This window comes from Drosophila virilis, chromosome 3 (genome assembly GCF_030788295.1).
Source record: "Drosophila virilis strain 15010-1051.87 chromosome 3, Dvir_AGI_RSII-ME, whole genome shotgun sequence".
Taxonomy (NCBI): domain Eukaryota; kingdom Metazoa; phylum Arthropoda; class Insecta; order Diptera; family Drosophilidae; genus Drosophila; species Drosophila virilis.
Window position 1 is genome coordinate 15,362,884 of NC_091545.1, and position 15,829 is coordinate 15,378,712.

At 43.9% G+C, this 15,829-nt stretch overlaps 4 protein-coding genes across 4 annotated transcripts; 2 read left to right on the top strand and 2 right to left on the bottom strand.

Moving 5' to 3' along the window:
- Positions 1 to 5,180: 5,180 nt before the first annotated feature.
- Positions 5,181 to 6,244, top strand: Gem2 (Gemin 2). The gene is made up of 2 exons (XM_002047527.4): positions 5,181 to 5,558; positions 5,614 to 6,244. Exons 1-2 carry the CDS (start codon positions 5,343 to 5,345, stop codon positions 6,178 to 6,180), a joined length of 783 nt encoding a protein of 260 aa, XP_002047563.1. The 5' UTR covers positions 5,181 to 5,342; the 3' UTR covers positions 6,181 to 6,244.
- LOC6623016 (spermatogenesis associated 6-like protein) lies at positions 6,230 to 7,237 on the bottom strand. Its single transcript, XM_002047528.4, has 2 exons — positions 7,046 to 7,237; positions 6,230 to 6,985 (listed from the first exon to the last, which is right to left on the bottom strand). Exons 1-2 carry the CDS (start codon positions 7,091 to 7,093, stop codon positions 6,230 to 6,232), a joined length of 804 nt encoding a protein of 267 aa, XP_002047564.1. The 5' UTR covers positions 7,094 to 7,237.
- An 83-nt stretch (positions 7,238 to 7,320) lies between these two features.
- On the top strand, positions 7,321 to 8,409 carry CNPYb (protein canopy b). Its single transcript, XM_002047529.4, has one exon. It carries the CDS (start codon positions 7,403 to 7,405, stop codon positions 8,063 to 8,065), a length of 663 nt encoding a protein of 220 aa, XP_002047565.1. The 5' UTR covers positions 7,321 to 7,402; the 3' UTR covers positions 8,066 to 8,409.
- Positions 8,410 to 8,641: 232 nt separating this feature from the next.
- MESR6 (misexpression suppressor of ras 6) lies at positions 8,642 to 10,624 on the bottom strand. Its single transcript, XM_002047530.4, has 2 exons — positions 9,872 to 10,624; positions 8,642 to 9,816 (listed from the first exon to the last, which is right to left on the bottom strand). The coding sequence occupies exons 1-2, from the start codon at positions 10,380 to 10,382 to the stop codon at positions 8,915 to 8,917; spliced, it is 1,413 nt and encodes a 470-aa protein (XP_002047566.1). The 5' UTR covers positions 10,383 to 10,624; the 3' UTR covers positions 8,642 to 8,914.
- Positions 10,625 to 15,829: the final 5,205 nt, after the last annotated feature.

A 15,829-nucleotide genomic window follows, 5' to 3' on the forward strand; every position in this document is an offset into this window, starting at 1 on the left:
AATATTTAGTTTTCTTTCTCACACAGTTCAATGGAAGGAGCTCCAACATATTCTTAAGATGAAAAGCGTATGGTATATAAAAATAACTGACGCTTCTGTTCTCTGGCGTGCCATTTTTGTCTTTTGTGCGGATCTAGTGCATAATTAAACGCAAAATAACCGCAGCACAGAGCGAAAAACAGAACCAAATGCTGCAAACAGAGGCAACATTTCAATGGCAATACCCCAGCCGGAAACGAGACATTGTGGTATACAGTGTACGTGTGCCCGTGTGTGTGTGTGTGTGTATTGAGTCACACAGACACATATATAATACGAGTATCGATGTTTTTCAGAGCTCAAATGAAACGACCATCAATGTTGTTCTAAGAAAAATATTCACCAAAGTATTTCACAAGAACCGCTTATTTTCATTTTAAAAAAGCGAATAGAAAAACTAGTTTGCTATTTAATCTAATCATATTAATTAATAATTAACCGCATATTAAAACGGATTAGTTGAATAAAGAACAGCCGAATCAAAAAGCCGAAAAGATTAATTCTTTTTGCTATTTGAAAATATAAACCTGGTTTTACAGATGCGAAAGACCAAGTCCACATTCGAACCGTGAATCGAACCACTGAAAAGTTTAGTTGGGCTTGCAGCTATGATTGAAATCTTTCGAGGCCTATGACTGAATAAGTTTGTAGGCGAAACTCAATCTAAGAATGTCTCTGCCGTATGTAAATATATGCATATGTACAAGTAATATAAATGTCCATTTTATGCGGCCTCTCCGTTTGTGTTTAGCCGACGCGGCACTTGCATTAAAAATGCTCAACATTTTTGCCTTTTGATATGGCTCGGCCTGGCAATATTTTTAGCTCTCAAGGTTGGCAAAGCGACGGATGCGAATGCGGATGTGGATGATTTGAAAAGTGGTAGGCAGCAGTTAAGCGCCCGGCACGACGTGGGTTAAGCACACACACACACACACCTACTCACATACAAAAAAAAAACACACATACACACACACACATACGAGACGCCTTGAGAGCAAAGCAAATGCAGCCACGTGGCAGGTGTTGCTGGAATTTTTGAAACTTGTTGCAAAACGGACTCTGCACCCGAATCAACCTTGACTCTGAGCATTGTCCTTGAGCCATGCGAGCCTTGGAAAATTGAAAAATTGCCGAGCAGCCAAGACAAGCAATGTAGCAATATGTATATATATATATATATTTTTTTTTTTTGGGGGGAGTGTGAATAGCGAGGCCAATTGAAAGGACACAGATATGAGTATTCGTCTACAAGTGAATTAATCTTGAGAGTAGACCCATATCAACATATTTATAAATATACTCAGTTCATAAAAATTAATAAGACTTGTTTAACAATTTAAGGTTGGACAACATTTATAAAAAGGTTTAAGTATCGAAATTTGGGAAACTCCTACACAGCTTTAGTTTCTAAGACCTTTTCACATTTCATTCACAAATAATTCAAGAAAGGGTAAAAAGACGACCGCAGCACAAAATTTTGCGTATAAACAATTTTTTGGTAAACACAAACACAACATTTTACTTGGCCGTTTGGGAGGCTGTCGTCCATATCATTGTCAGCATTGTGTGCTGCTCGTGTGTGTGTGTGTGTGTGTGTGCGTGTGTGGGGTTTGGGCTACAGAGACACATATTTTATGTATGCGCTGTGGCAACAAAACTGCCATCTACTGCTGGAATATTTATGTTACGAAGCACAAAACATGCACATGAAACCGTTGCAACAGTGCAGCAGAACAAAAAAAAAACAACAACATTGTCGCTTGTTTCCACTTACACGACTCAACGAGGCAATTGGAAAATCTTCACCGCACAAAAGTAACTGACTTGGCTGGCAAACGAGGCGGCCGGGTGAAGTAACAGAGACTACACAGCGACACAAAGTCTACCGCAGGATGCCTGTCCTGACATTTTTCGCATTTCGTGCACTCGCTAGTAAAAAGTGGAAAGGAGAGTAAAGAAGGAAAAAGCCTAATAATACTGTTTAACATCTTAAAGAGATTGATTACAACTTAACTAATCGTATAATTTAATCACTAAATAAGAAATTAATAAACAGCTGTTCCTTGCTGCAGTCAAGATCGTGCATGTTACCAAACAAGAAAGTGAGCGAGCAGTATAAATACGGCTGTCCGTTAAAGCTGGGCATTCATTTGACGTTGCGAAGCCGTCTAGTGCATTTGCATGATCATACATGTATGCTAGCAAGAAGAAGAGCTGGCAGTATATAAGAGGCTGAAAACTGCACAGCAATTTTAGTTGCGTGCGCGGGGTGGCCCGGTGAGGGTGGTTGACGTTAAGCTGCAGATCTTAATAGAATTCGAGCAAGAAGAAGAGCAAGTAGTATATAAATGGCGGCGAATAAGAGAACAGTTTCAGTTGGGCACGCTAAGCGGCCCTTTACAAATGTGTGCATTTATTAAAATATGAAATGCAGATCATGCAAGAAGAAGAACGAACAGTATATAAGCTGCTGCAAATTGGAGCTCAACTTCAGTTGAAGTCGCGAGGCAGTCCGGTATAGGCGGTGCGGTAGCGTGAATTTGAACGTGTGTGTTTTTTTATAAAAATATGAAAATTAGATCGTGCAATATGCTAGCAAGAAGAAGAACGAACAGTATATAAGCTGCTGCAAATTGGAGCCCAGCGTCAATTTGAGTTGCGAGTCGGTCCGGCTAAGACGGTGCAATGGTGTGTGTTTTTATAAAAATATGAAAATTAGGTCGTGCAATATGCTAGCAAGAAGAAGAACGAACAGTATATAAGCTGCTGCAAATTGGAGTCCAGCGTCAATTTGAGTTGCGAGTCGGTCCGGCTAAGACGGTGCAATGGTGTGTGTTTTTATAAAAATATGAAAATCAGATCTTGCGTTAATGCCAGCAAGAAGAAGAACGAACAGTATATAAATGGCTGCAAATTGGAGCTCAACTTCAGTTGAAGGCGCGAGGTGGTCGAATGCAAACCGTGAGATGTCATGAAAGTGAGAGTGGGTGTTTTAATACAAATATGAAATGCAGATCGTCCATCTAAGCTGGCAAGAAGAAGAGCGAGCACTATTTAAGCAGCCGCCAATTGGAGCTCATCGTCAGTTTATGTTGCGAGGCGGTCCGATACAGACGGGCGTGTTTGTGAATGTGTGTTTATTTTTTATAAAAATATGAAAATCAGATCATGCGTTAATGCTAGCAAGAAGAAGAACGAATAGTATATAAATGGCTGCAAATTGGAGCTCAACTTCAGTTGAAGTCGCGCGGCGGTCCAATGCAGGCCGTGAGATGTCATGAAAGTGAGTGTGTGTGTGTTTTAATACAAATATGAAATGCAGATCGTCCATGTAAGCTAACAAGAAGAAGAACGAACAGTATATAAATGGCTGCAAATTGGAGCTCATCGTCAGTTTAAGTTGCGAGGCGGTCCGATACAGACGGGCGTGATCGTGAATGTGTGTGTTTTTATAAAAATATGAAAATCAGATCATGCGTTATTGCCAGCAAGAAGAAGAACGAACAGTATATAAATGGCTGAAAATTGGAGCTCAACTTCAGTTGAAGTCGCGAGGCGGTCCAATGCAGACCGTGCGATGTCATGAAAGTGAGTGTGTGTGTGTTTTAATACAAGTATGAAATGCAGATCGTCCATGTAAGCTGGCAAGAAGAAGAGCGAACAGTATTTAAGCAGCCGCCAATTGGAGCTCATCGTCAGTTTAAGTTGCGAGGCGGTCCGATGCAGATGGGGCGATAGTGTGAGTGTATGGATGCACGTATTTGTAAAAAGTATGAATCGCAGATCATGGATGTATGCTTGCCAGCAAAAGCCTCCGTTGGAATTTTGATGCGGTTCAATGGTTTCATGGTGAGTACACAAAATATTTAATGTACATCTCTCAATATCATACATCTATGTTTTTTTTAATACATATGTCAGAATCTGTAAAAGTATACAAATTAATTTTGAAAAAGGTTGATTGATTTTAAGATTTTAGTTTTTTTTAAGAAAAAGTACGCATATATTTTATTTTTCTTAAAAAAAGAAAAAAACAATTATTTTTTCTGGATTTGGGCCATGGGAAAGAATATTTTTTATTGCTTCTTTTTAATTCACTCACGCACAAATACACACACCTGAAAGTATTAATTTCTTAGTATGATATACACCATTCTGCTTTTATTGTTTTTTTGTTTTCTTGTCTGGCCCCTGGCTAAAATCTGGCTGTGTTCTGTTTTTAATGAATTTTAAATTGCACTTCACTTGGCAAGCGGCGTAAAAACAAAATTTAATAAACAATTTTGATATGTAACTTCACGGGCAGCTGCTTACAGATACAATGGCTGCTTGCCCCCAGCAATGAACTGAGGGCAAAGACAAGAATAGTGCCGCCCTCGTTTATTTGGTAGCTCTGCAATCCACAGGTTGTCCAGGATGCGTTCTTGTTCTCTGTGCTTGACAGCTAATTGGGGGCAAGTCTCCCCTTACGACTCTTTTATGGCCGGCACACAAAAGGTCCTGTCCGCGCGGACAACAAGGGCTCCTTGTCGGCAACTGAGTTTTCGTAAGACAATTATGAAATGACCTTTTTATAGCCTATTATTACTTTTGCCCAAGTGGGGTATTGTGATTGTGTTTGTACCGGGCTTGCTCGAATAGAGGGGCTAAGCGGGCAGGCCATAATTTTATATTGGACTATATCCCAAGTGCCTCCCATTACGTCAGTAATGTTGCGAGTTAGTGCATTACATAAATAAATTAAGAATTAGTCAGCAGAGCACAGCAAAATAAATAAATTAAATAGAAATGAATTCGTTAATTTAATTGTATGCAGCATATAAAAATATGCAATATGTATGCGAAAGTGAACAGCTGTGTGTAAATCTTAATCCTAATTTGGAAATCTCTTGATAGAAATGCAAGAAGTTGTGCGTTCTTATTAATTATTTATTTGAATCGATAAATTCAGTTGGCGGGCTATTCCTAGTGGTTACCCAAAATATCGCTTAAGCTATCGCCAACTATCGATAACTTCTAACCCAACGAAGAGCTAACGCTGATTCAACAAGACGTATATAAAATTGAGTTTAAATGTTGGCATTCAACTTAAATGTAACATAAATACTTATTTTAGTATTATGATATTAGACTGTGTTTTGAATTTATTGTGTTGCCAAAAATCCCCAGCTGAAAAGTGACCCGTGAACGTTCACTAATGCAGATGAAATAACGCTCATCGCTAATAGATTTAGTTTCGATTCGATAAACAAGTTTTGCCGGCTAAATAAATTAACAAGCTTCATAAGAGCAGCATTAAAATGCAAAAAGCAACAGAAGAGGAAACATTTCAGTTACAGGCACTGGAAATACGTGAGCCAGATGACAATTTTGATCCACAGAAACCGCCACAAACGGGCGAGGAGTACCTGATGCACATGCTCTACGAGCGCAAACGTTGCCCGGCTGTCGTGACCAAACGCTCCAAAAAAATCACATATAATGTGACCACCAACGGATGCGAAATGCTACACAGCGTGAGTCGCAACAGATTTGCGAGAACTGCATGTTTATTTAATGTATCTACCTTAGCCGCCAATGCCGCCCCACAGATGTCTGCTGCCCACGCCGGAGTGGCGGGACGCTCAAGTAAAAAGCTTTAGCAAGGCGCGCGCTCGCGTTGTTGCACTGCGTCTGGAGTTGAATGCACAGCACTATGATCAAAGCATCGAGCCGCCGCTCACCACGGACGTGGACAAATGGCTGGAATTCTGCCGGACGCAGCAGCCGCTGCTGAGCACTCTGCTGCGCCTGAGCCAAAGCGATTTGGAGCTCTTGCTGGAATTGCTGTGCAAGTGGCTGCAGGAGCCAAACCAGCCGCCAGTTGAAACCGCTGAGCCAAGCACTTCCGCCGCCGCCAAGCCAATTGATTTGCTGCGCGATGCTTGGCTGGCGCGCTGGCTGTACGCCAACCTGGTCTGTCTGCATCTGCCCTTGGAGCCGCATGTGTTCAGCACCTTGCGGTATATAGCGCGCTCCTGTGTGCTGCTGCGCAACGAACTACAGCCGCAGGAATTGGAGCGTGCGGCGCCCTACAATCTCATTATAACATTGATTGCTCTGTACTTTGCCCAAACCGATTTCTCCGTCTACCTGTAAGCCTGGCCGTGTGGTTCATGTTAAATATAAGCGCATGTATTTGTACCTATTAACAAGTCTCAAACGATCTGCTGTATGCCTGACAGATGGGGCAGCTGTTCTGATGCTCGGCAGCACCACCCACAGCTGATCTGTGGCTGCACTGCGTCAGGCTGGAGCACTGACTGAGCGTATGCGATTGACTACTGAGCTGTGTGCTGCTCGAGCATGTGGAGAGCCTGCGTGGCGGCATGCGACTGCTCAGGGAGGGTGCGTAGCTGCAGCTGGAACTGCTGGCCCTGCATTTCGATTGCCTGGCATGGCACACGGATTGCTGCTTGCGCGGCAGCTCCAGGCGACTGAGGCAGCGACTCGCTACGTGGCGATTGTTTAGTGGCCGCTCCAGGTCGAGTTTACAGCGTCGGCGTTGATTGTCCTGCGTGCTCAGTTCCGCGCACAACTCCACTTTCGGCGCCAGTATGCCCGGAAAAGCGGACGTTGCCTTCATCAGCAGCTGCACGTTGGCGGTGTGGGCGCAGCTTGGTTGTGGAATTGGCGGCTGCAGTACGTCCGTTAGTCTGCCCACGTAGTAGGCCAGCCGGCGTCCATTTTGCCACAGGGTTATCTCCAGCTGTTCCGAGTTGAGCATCTGCCGCATCTGTTCCAGCGAGTTGACGCTCCTAAAGTAACCTTCCATTGTGAACTGGTCATGGCAGAGCATGGGAAAACGTGGCTCCATGGCGCCAGTGCGAAAATAGTAGCCCAATGTCTTGACAGTGGCCTCCAAATAGCCGTGTGAGCACAGCCAGACGCCCGGGCAGGTGAGCTAGAAAGTGTAAGCTTTTGATTAGGATCAAGTATTCCTTGTAAATCCAACGATACCAACCGCATGTAGCTGCAGTTCGAAGCGCATATGAAATCTCTTATGTGACATTGTGCACGGCTCCAAGTGAGATTGTCAGCTTTTTCTCAAACATATTCTTATCAAATTGGGGTTTGGGGCATTTGAGTTTTTGTTTTGGCTGGCGTGGCGTTGCCACGGGCAGCAACGTATCCAATTTCAAATATTTGGCGCCTAATCACAAAAAGTGGCAAGTGCCGCGAAAATTATCGATAACCATTAATCGACCATTTTGAGTTTTTTGTTCTGTGTGAATGTCAAAAATAGGCGAAGAAGCGCATTGATAAATACAGCTATATATTCAATTATCACACGTCAGGTTTTTGATTACTTTCGTTGAAAATGTTGCGGCAATTGTTTGCATTTCTATTGCTAGTCCAGCTGAGGGGCTTGGACTGCCAGCAAACACCGGAGGAGGAGCAAGGCGTGCGCTATGCCAATCGCTGTGAGGCCTGCAAAATTCTTGCCGCCGAATTGGAGGCGCGTCTGGGCGAAACCGGCAAATCGCACGATGTTATTGAGATCGGCTACTCCGTGGACGATGTGCGTCCCAAGAAGCGCACCGAATACCGACGCAGCGAGCTCCGTTTGCTGGAGTCCCTGGAGAATGTGTGCGAGCGTGTGCTCGAGTATAATTTGCACAAGGAGCGCACGGATAGCACGCGATTCGCCAAGGGCATGTCGCAGACCTTTCAAACGCTGCACGGCCTGGTCGACAAGGGCGTTAAAGTGGACCTGGGCATACCCTACGAGCTGTGGGACAAGCCGCCCGTCGAGGTCACCCAGATGAAGAACCAATGCGAGAACATGCTGGAGGAGTACGAGGATGCCATCAGCAATTGGTATTTCCAGCTGCAGCAGGACAAATCCCTGCAGCAGCATCTGTGCGAGGATCATGTGCTTAAGCGTCCGGAGGAGCGCAAGTGTCTCAAGGAGCAGCTGACGCAGCAGCCGGAGCGAAAGAAACAAAAGAAAAGTACCAAAGGCGACAAGCAGGAGCTGTAGCTGATATGGAACTAAGCGTGGATGACATCCCAATCAATGCTAAGCATTGCCGTCTCGTGAACAAGCGTATTTAGTTAAGCTAGAAAACTTACTCTCTGTATTCCGAATGCTTCCAAAAAACCGACTGAACCAGCAAATGTTATGGCACGACCTGCCCACTATCGATTGGCAGCCCATTAAATGTGGGCCGCAAGGGCCTTAAAAAGTAATGTCCACCGTTTGTACGACTGCGTTTATACGAAGCTTTTTTTGTATCGTGATTATACGTTTAACATGTAGTTAACTTGTAGTGTAAAAGATTCCTGAATTATTGTTCATTAATAAAATAAGCTGAAAGATTTTAATTGGTTGATTATATTTTCAACCTAATGCCCTGTTAAAGATAAATTTAACAGCAGCTTTAACATGAGCTTTGTCGCCTAGTTTGGAAGTGCTGTGGTGAATTGTCCCTGAATTATTGCTCCTTAATAAAATAAGCTGAACGATTTAAATTGTTTGCTTAAATTGCAGTTTTAAATTTTTAACTTAACATGAGCTTTGTCGCCTAGTTTACAAGCACATTGCAAATAATTGAAGTCGATTTCTCTTTGATTTTATTGCGTTAAATTTATAATCACGCTTCGTATAAATGTAGAATATGTGTTGGAACTGTGTGTGTTTGTTTTGCTCTCCTTTTTGTGTATAATAAATACGTCACGTATGTTTATAAATAAAAAATAAGTAGTTTTCTTTTTAAATTAGCATTGGGGGTTAGTTCATATGGTTGCTGCGGTTGTGGAATCACTTTGAAGTTTCTAGCAAGTGTCAGTCGAATCGAAAAGGGGAAAGGATTCGTTCCAGTCTTTATGCTTAGAGCTTCATCACGTCCCACGGATCGTCCATGTAGTGCAGAATTGCCTTCTCGTGGAGCTTGTCGCCAAAGACTTCGCGCAGCAGTCGCAGCACCTGCTCCTCAATGAACGCCACCTGATCCTGTGGACAGTAATCATCTTGGGCCGAGTGCGCCATGGTAATGGCGACGGGCGGCACGGGTAAACGCTGCAGGAAACGCTTAAAGTTCGCAAAATATTCCGCTAGCTCCTTGCTGGTGCTTATGTGATGCGGCAGTCCATTGTTGTCCGTGGTGCTGCCCGAGTCGAAGATGAGCAGCCAGTCGATCTCGTCGTCGGGATACTTGGCCTGCAGCTGCTCGGCCAGCTGGACAATTTTGGCATAGATCTGTGGTGTTATGACTGATTCGTCTGGCTTCTCCAGGCCATCAAAGCTGCGCTGCTCCTCCAGATGCCAAAAGATGCGCTTCAGTGCGTCCAGCTGCTTCTGTCGCGTCGCTGCCGTGGCACAGTAGTCCGCAATGGTCGCTGTGCCGGCCTGCTTGGCGGGCTCCACGCTTTCAAAGTGAAAGATCTCCGTGAGCTGGGCATAGCAGTTGGCATCCTTGTAGATTTCCAGAAACGGATTCGATGTGCTAAAGAAATCCAAATCGATGTCGAGCACAAAACCCGCCGCATCCTGCGCCGTCAAGAATTGCGCCGGATCCAGCGATTCGCTGTCCGCATCGTGCACCTGCAGCTGCACCGCACGCGTCTCCTGCAGCTCCTCGCTGGTGCAATAGTTGCCCTCGGCTATGAAATAGTCCAGCGGACAGTCGACACCGATGCGATCCTCCTTGTGGCCAATTTTGAAGTCGTGCTTGCCCGTGGGTATTTGCTGGCACCACGAGTTCTTCAGCCAGACGACGCGATCGAAATGACCTGCGCAGCGAGATTGGATAACAGGTGTCTCAGCTGTGATCTGGTTACAACTCACCTGCATATAAGGTGGGCATAATCCAGTTCTCGATGCTCAGCTCGTTCAGCATGATGTCCTTGTCATAGCTGGCACTGGCGGGTATATCGCGAGCCACCACCAAATCTGGATGCGAGTCGAAATGCACCAAAATGTTACGCTCCAGCGGCAGATGCCGCGTGGCCAGGCAACGATAGATGAACTCCAGCACATCGTTGTGATAGTCCACAATGAAGACGGGTATTCGGCTAAATTTACGCAGGCTGCTCTGCGTGCTCTGTGCCCGCTCCACAGCGACCAGCTGTGGCACTGTCTCCTCCTCCTCCTCCTCCTCTACCACCTCCTTCTCCTTCAGTTCGTCCACTTGGTCGTCTGGAATCGCAGCGTCTAGCGCAATTTTCTGGCGCTTGTTTGGCGGCGGCGGCGTCGCCTCGCCTTGCCCCGCCTTGCCACCCACGACGCTTTCACTTTGCAGCGGCAGCGACTGCAACTCCGCCGCCGTACTTTCTTTTTCCGTTGTATCCGATTCCATATTTGCAATTAGAATTGAGCTGCCTTTTGTTAAATCTTCAACTCGCTTGCTGCAGTTGACGGCGGCGGCGCGTGCGAAATGACGCAGACTATTTCAAAAAATATCGTGTATATATTCACAAGGCAGACGACCTCGACGCTCGACGCCGTTTGTTTTAATGCAAACAATACAAATACAGTCGAAAAACGATTTTTGGGGGGAAAAGTGGGATTGTGCCAGTGGGAGGCAGAGAGACGAGACAAAAAGCTAATGAACCCATTAGTGATGGAAAATATCGAAATTGTTGCGTATATCGATTAATTGTCGATGCTGCTCGACATGCTATCGCTACCAGGGCTACAGTAAAAGCAACAAGTGGGCAGCTTGCTGTGCTCAAAACTTTGCGGTGTGTGTATCGGCTAGAAGTTGTCTCTGCTAAAATTGGCGCAACTTTTGAATTCAAATTTTGTTTGTTTCTAGAAAATGGCAGACACAGCCAACAAATCGGTCAAATTAGAGACTCATAAAAACATATTTATATAGCAAGTGGCCTATATTACGCTAGATAAGTATACATAATTGTATCAATAATTATTTGTTAATCAGTGGGCGAAATGGTTGCGTTTATTAAACAGCTCGCCAACAGCAAATCAATATTTGTTCAGCCTTACATTTAGAGTACACAATTTAATTTCGATTGGGCAGCAAGCAAAAGCTTGCAACGCACCAATCAGCAAAAGCTCTGCCAGCCCACGCGCAGCGGCAGCTTTTCATTCATGAGTTTTTTTGCCGTTTTACGATACACACGCACACACGTGCTTATATACAACTGTACTGTATGCACACACATACATATGCATACATATAAACATGGTGCCGCTGTGTGGCAGTTAAAAAGGGAAATGGAAATCGCCCACGTTGGCATTTTTGCTGGCTGATTGGAATGCGTAAAATGCTGCCGCTGCCAACGACGCCGCAGTCGCAGTCGCAGTTGCCGTTGCCGTTACTGTTACTCACTTACGGTATATACAGCTTGGTGCGGGTGGAAATGAATGGCGTGCTGGAAGAGACGTCGGCGTCGGCGTCGCTGCTTGCGTGCCGGGCCTGCGTGGGCGAGCAATTCCGCAGCGCGTTATCAAAAGTAAAATGTACACAGGCACACAAACACACACACACACACACACTTACTATTTGGCCAGGCCAACGGGCGAGGCTGCCTCTGCTGCTGCCTCTGCTGCTGCTGCTGCGTGGGCGGCAAATTACAATATCCAAGTGGCAGCTTGGGCCGTTGATGACGGCGCACTTTTATGTGACGCCCACACGTCCGCACGCTCCACATTTGATTTTAACAAATTACGTGGGTCAACATAATTAACGGCCCTGCCAACCGAATCCGAATGCGAGTGCACCAAGCAGCGGAAGTGCCAGAAAGCAGCGCAGTAACAGCAACAACAACAACAGCAACAACAACAAGAGCAAAAGCAATTTCCATTTGAAAATTAACTTGGAAAGTTCACAAGTTTGGTTTATTGATTCAATTGGCTGCAATTGGCAATGCCCGTTTACAGTTATTGTTGTTGCTGCTGCTGCATTTGTATTAATTACAGTCACCCCGGGCAAAGGCAAAAGGAGCCCCAAGCACATTACGATCATCGTCGTCGTCGTCATCGTCGTTGTCGTCGTCATCAACTGAATTTCTCATTGCGCTCTCAATTCTCGCAATTAATTTGCCTTCAGCTTGACCCCAAAGGTCAAATACAGCCGCATTAACCTTCGTTAGCCCCTTACGGCCCAATTGAGCAAAGCAGGCGGCCACACAATTTTCTGCTCGACGCTCTACTTTAAACATCCAACATACTCATCAAATGGAAAAGCAACCAACCAACACCCAAAAGAATGAAATACAACAAAAAAGCAGAAAGAAGGCGAGGTTTGTTTAGTTAATTGTTGTTGGGTAATTGTTGGATAAATATATATATTAATGGCAGATCTTGAAAATGGGACTTTCTGCAGTTCTGCACTGCAGCCAATATCGTAAGATGGTTCATGAAAATTAATATCGTAAAAGTGAGCGAGCTAGATTGGATTGTGGCATAAACCTATCGAGGTGACGTGTTATCGTCATTTAAACCTTATGGAAATATAGAAAATTGCCAATATCGTAAGATGCTTCATGAAAATGAATATCGTAAAAGCAATCGAGCTAGATTGGATTGTGGCATAAACCTATCGACGTGACGTGTTATCGTCATTTAAACCTTACGGAAATATAGAAAATTGCCAATATCGTAAGATGGTTCATGAAAATGAATATCGTAAAAGCAATCGAACTAGATTGGATTGTGGCATAAACCTATCGTTATTCGGAACGTGACGTTTTATCGTCATTTAAACCTTATGGAAATATAGAAAATTGCCAATATCGTAAGATGGTTCATGAAAGGGAATATCGTAAGAGTAAGCGAGCTGCATTGGTTTTTGGCATAAACCTATCGATATTCCGAACGTGATGTGTTGTCCTCATTTAAACCTAATGGAAATATTGAAGACTGCCAATATCGTAAGATGGTCCACGAAAAGGAATATCGTAAAAGTAATCGATATTCGGAACTTGACCTATTATCGTCATTTAAACCTTATAGAAGACTGCTAATATCGTAAGATCGTTCATGAAAGGGAATATCGTACGATTAAGCTAGCTAGATTATGGCATAAACCTATCGATATTCGTAACGTGACGTTTTAGCGTCATTTAAACCCAATTGAAATATGGAAGACCGCAAACTGCTTTCAACTTTATTTCACATTACAAACGAAGCATTCAGTAAAAGTGTTATTAAGCCATCTAAGCGTCTTTACAGCAGATTCAGTTGAATAAAAAATCGCATACAATACGTTTCGTTCAGCTCGAGCTTGCCTGCCAGCAAATGACGTCAAAAGGATTTGTGGCGTAGGTGTCGCAAGGCGTAACGCAGCAGCACGTGGAGAAGCTGTCGGCTGGCTGAGTCATCCACCTTGCTGAAAGAACAACACACAATGAATTATATGTATTTGGCATACAGAGAGTCGAGAGTCAGTCAGTCATCTGGCCCGGTCGTCGTTTGTTTCATATCAATCGCCAGCTGAGCTGTGGCGTCATATTGGCCCACAACAGTTTAAACAAATGCCCAACAGCGCAGCCGGAACAGCCGGCTCTGGTCAAAACGTCAAAAGCTCCGATCGTCGATTGCTCGACTGGCGCCCACAAACATCCGCTGCATGAATCAGTTTGGGTTTTATATGTATCTAGCTCGCACTCGCACTCGCACACAGCCAGGAAGTGGGAGGAACGGGCTGGGGGGGTGGGGGGTATACATACATACATAGACTGTGGGCCGATGTGGCCTGGAATGCTGCGGATCAGACCGGAAGTATGCCAGTTTGTGTGCACGATATCGCAGCTGGCAAGTTCTTAATCCCTTTCGCATTACTTTAGGTCAGTAACTTTGGCGATAGTGCCACTTGTGGCAAGAGGCAGCTGCCTCCGACAGAGGCTGGTCGCAAGATAGCAACGTGCATGTGACTCATTTTATGTGGAAAGCGAATCAACTCGAGAAACTGAAAGTTATGCCTGCGCCTGACTATCGGCTTCAAGAGATACAATACTCAGAATGTGCGAATATGAAGATATATTTAATTTTGTTTATTTTTTCATTTTTAATTTTGATCAAATTGTTAAAATAATGTTAACTGAAATAGCTCGATTTGATGCATTTAAAAAGCCGATGAAAGAAATCATTTTTAATTATTTAAATAATGCAAATTTAATTAATAATAATTCAGGCATAGTTTTTACTACGATCTTTCGAATATGCATTATTTTAAATATTTAGCTTTAGTAAAAATATTAAATAGCTGCCATGGAAACAACCTCGCTTTTTTAATCAAAATTTTTAATTTTATTTTGCTATTTTATTTTTCATTTATTTTCCAGATTCACAAATGCTTTCTGGCAAAGTGTTATATAGAACTTGTTGGGTTATTTTGAAAATTTAAATATCGTCTGATTTAAGCAGCAACTCATCGTTTTCAAATCGAATAAAGATATTCTGTTCCTAGAATTCCTTGTCAGACTTGAACTAAATTTAGATATGTGTTTCACTTTCGTTTCGGTGTTTCAGTCAAGCAACGAATTGAATTCCCTTTAAGCATTTCGAGTTCTCAGAATTTTGAAACATTTGAATTTGTGAAAATGCGTAAATCAAAACGATTCACACTCAATTTATAGACTTTTGGCATGATGTTAGGTGAGCACAGGTAAAAGATACAAATATAATCGAAGAAATTAAGTCAAGCTTGGCCATGATTAGAAATTTACTATATAATTTACTATATACTAAATTGTGCAAAGAAAGGTAAATTGAAAATCTTAATTCCAACTTTGGAGTTCGAACCCGAAACCTACTTTCATTGATAAGCAGCTCGTCGTCATTGTTCGCACATATTTGGCAATAGATTAGGCATTGCGTCATTTTAACAATAGCTCAATGCAATCAACAATTGGCATAAAAATCACGCAATTTTTAATATATTGCCCAATTAAAGTTGAGCGTTTCAGTTGGCGGCAGGTGAAACGCAGGTGAGTCAGATGCCTTGCCAGCACATTAGTCAGCGGCCAAGTGCATTCGAGAACTGGCTAGCTGAAGCTGTGCAGGTGTAAATGCCGGCTTTGGGGCGCGTCCCTGTCCGGGCTGACCTTGCTTTCTTTCTAGCTAACTGGTTTCAAGGCCGTGGCAACATGGACTGCACTTTGATGTTGCCAGGTCGCGTAATTTATGCCGCAGGGCTTAACTAATTTTCAATTTTCTCTCGACTTGTTTCGAGTCCCACGCATTTTTCGCAGCCCACCTTCTATTTTCGAGGCGTGTCGCATCCCCTTTGGAAAACTGCGTGGGCTACACTTCGATTGTATAGCTTGCGGGCGTGTCTAGGGGGTTCGGGCGCGTGGGGTTTGCTCGAGCGCTTAACTGTATTTGCCTTTGCGTGGGATTTTCATTCATGAAAATATCTGTTTCGAGTCACACTTTTGCAGCTGTCGCCCGTCGCCTTTTGTCGTTGGGTACATAAAAAAAGCACGTTGTGTCTGTATGTGCTCGCATGTCTACATATATATATGTATACATATGTATGTATATGTAATGCTTGCACACATACACATGTATATAAGCTTGCGGCCAAGTTTTGCCGCTCTGCCTTCCTTTTCAAGGCAGCGCATGCGCCCTGAATGCGTGTGTGTGTGTGTGTGTGCGAGAGAGGGCGTGCGTGTGCTGGGGTAGGGGGTCTGTCGCTTGGGGCCGTTTTTGGAGAAATTTTCTGCACGCGCATAGGCATATCCTTGAAATGCTCAGGCTTGGCCCTTGTTGTTTGTTGTTGTTGTTGTTGGTGTTGTTGCTGTTGTTGTTGGCTCTGTTGCTGCCTTTTTGCAAATA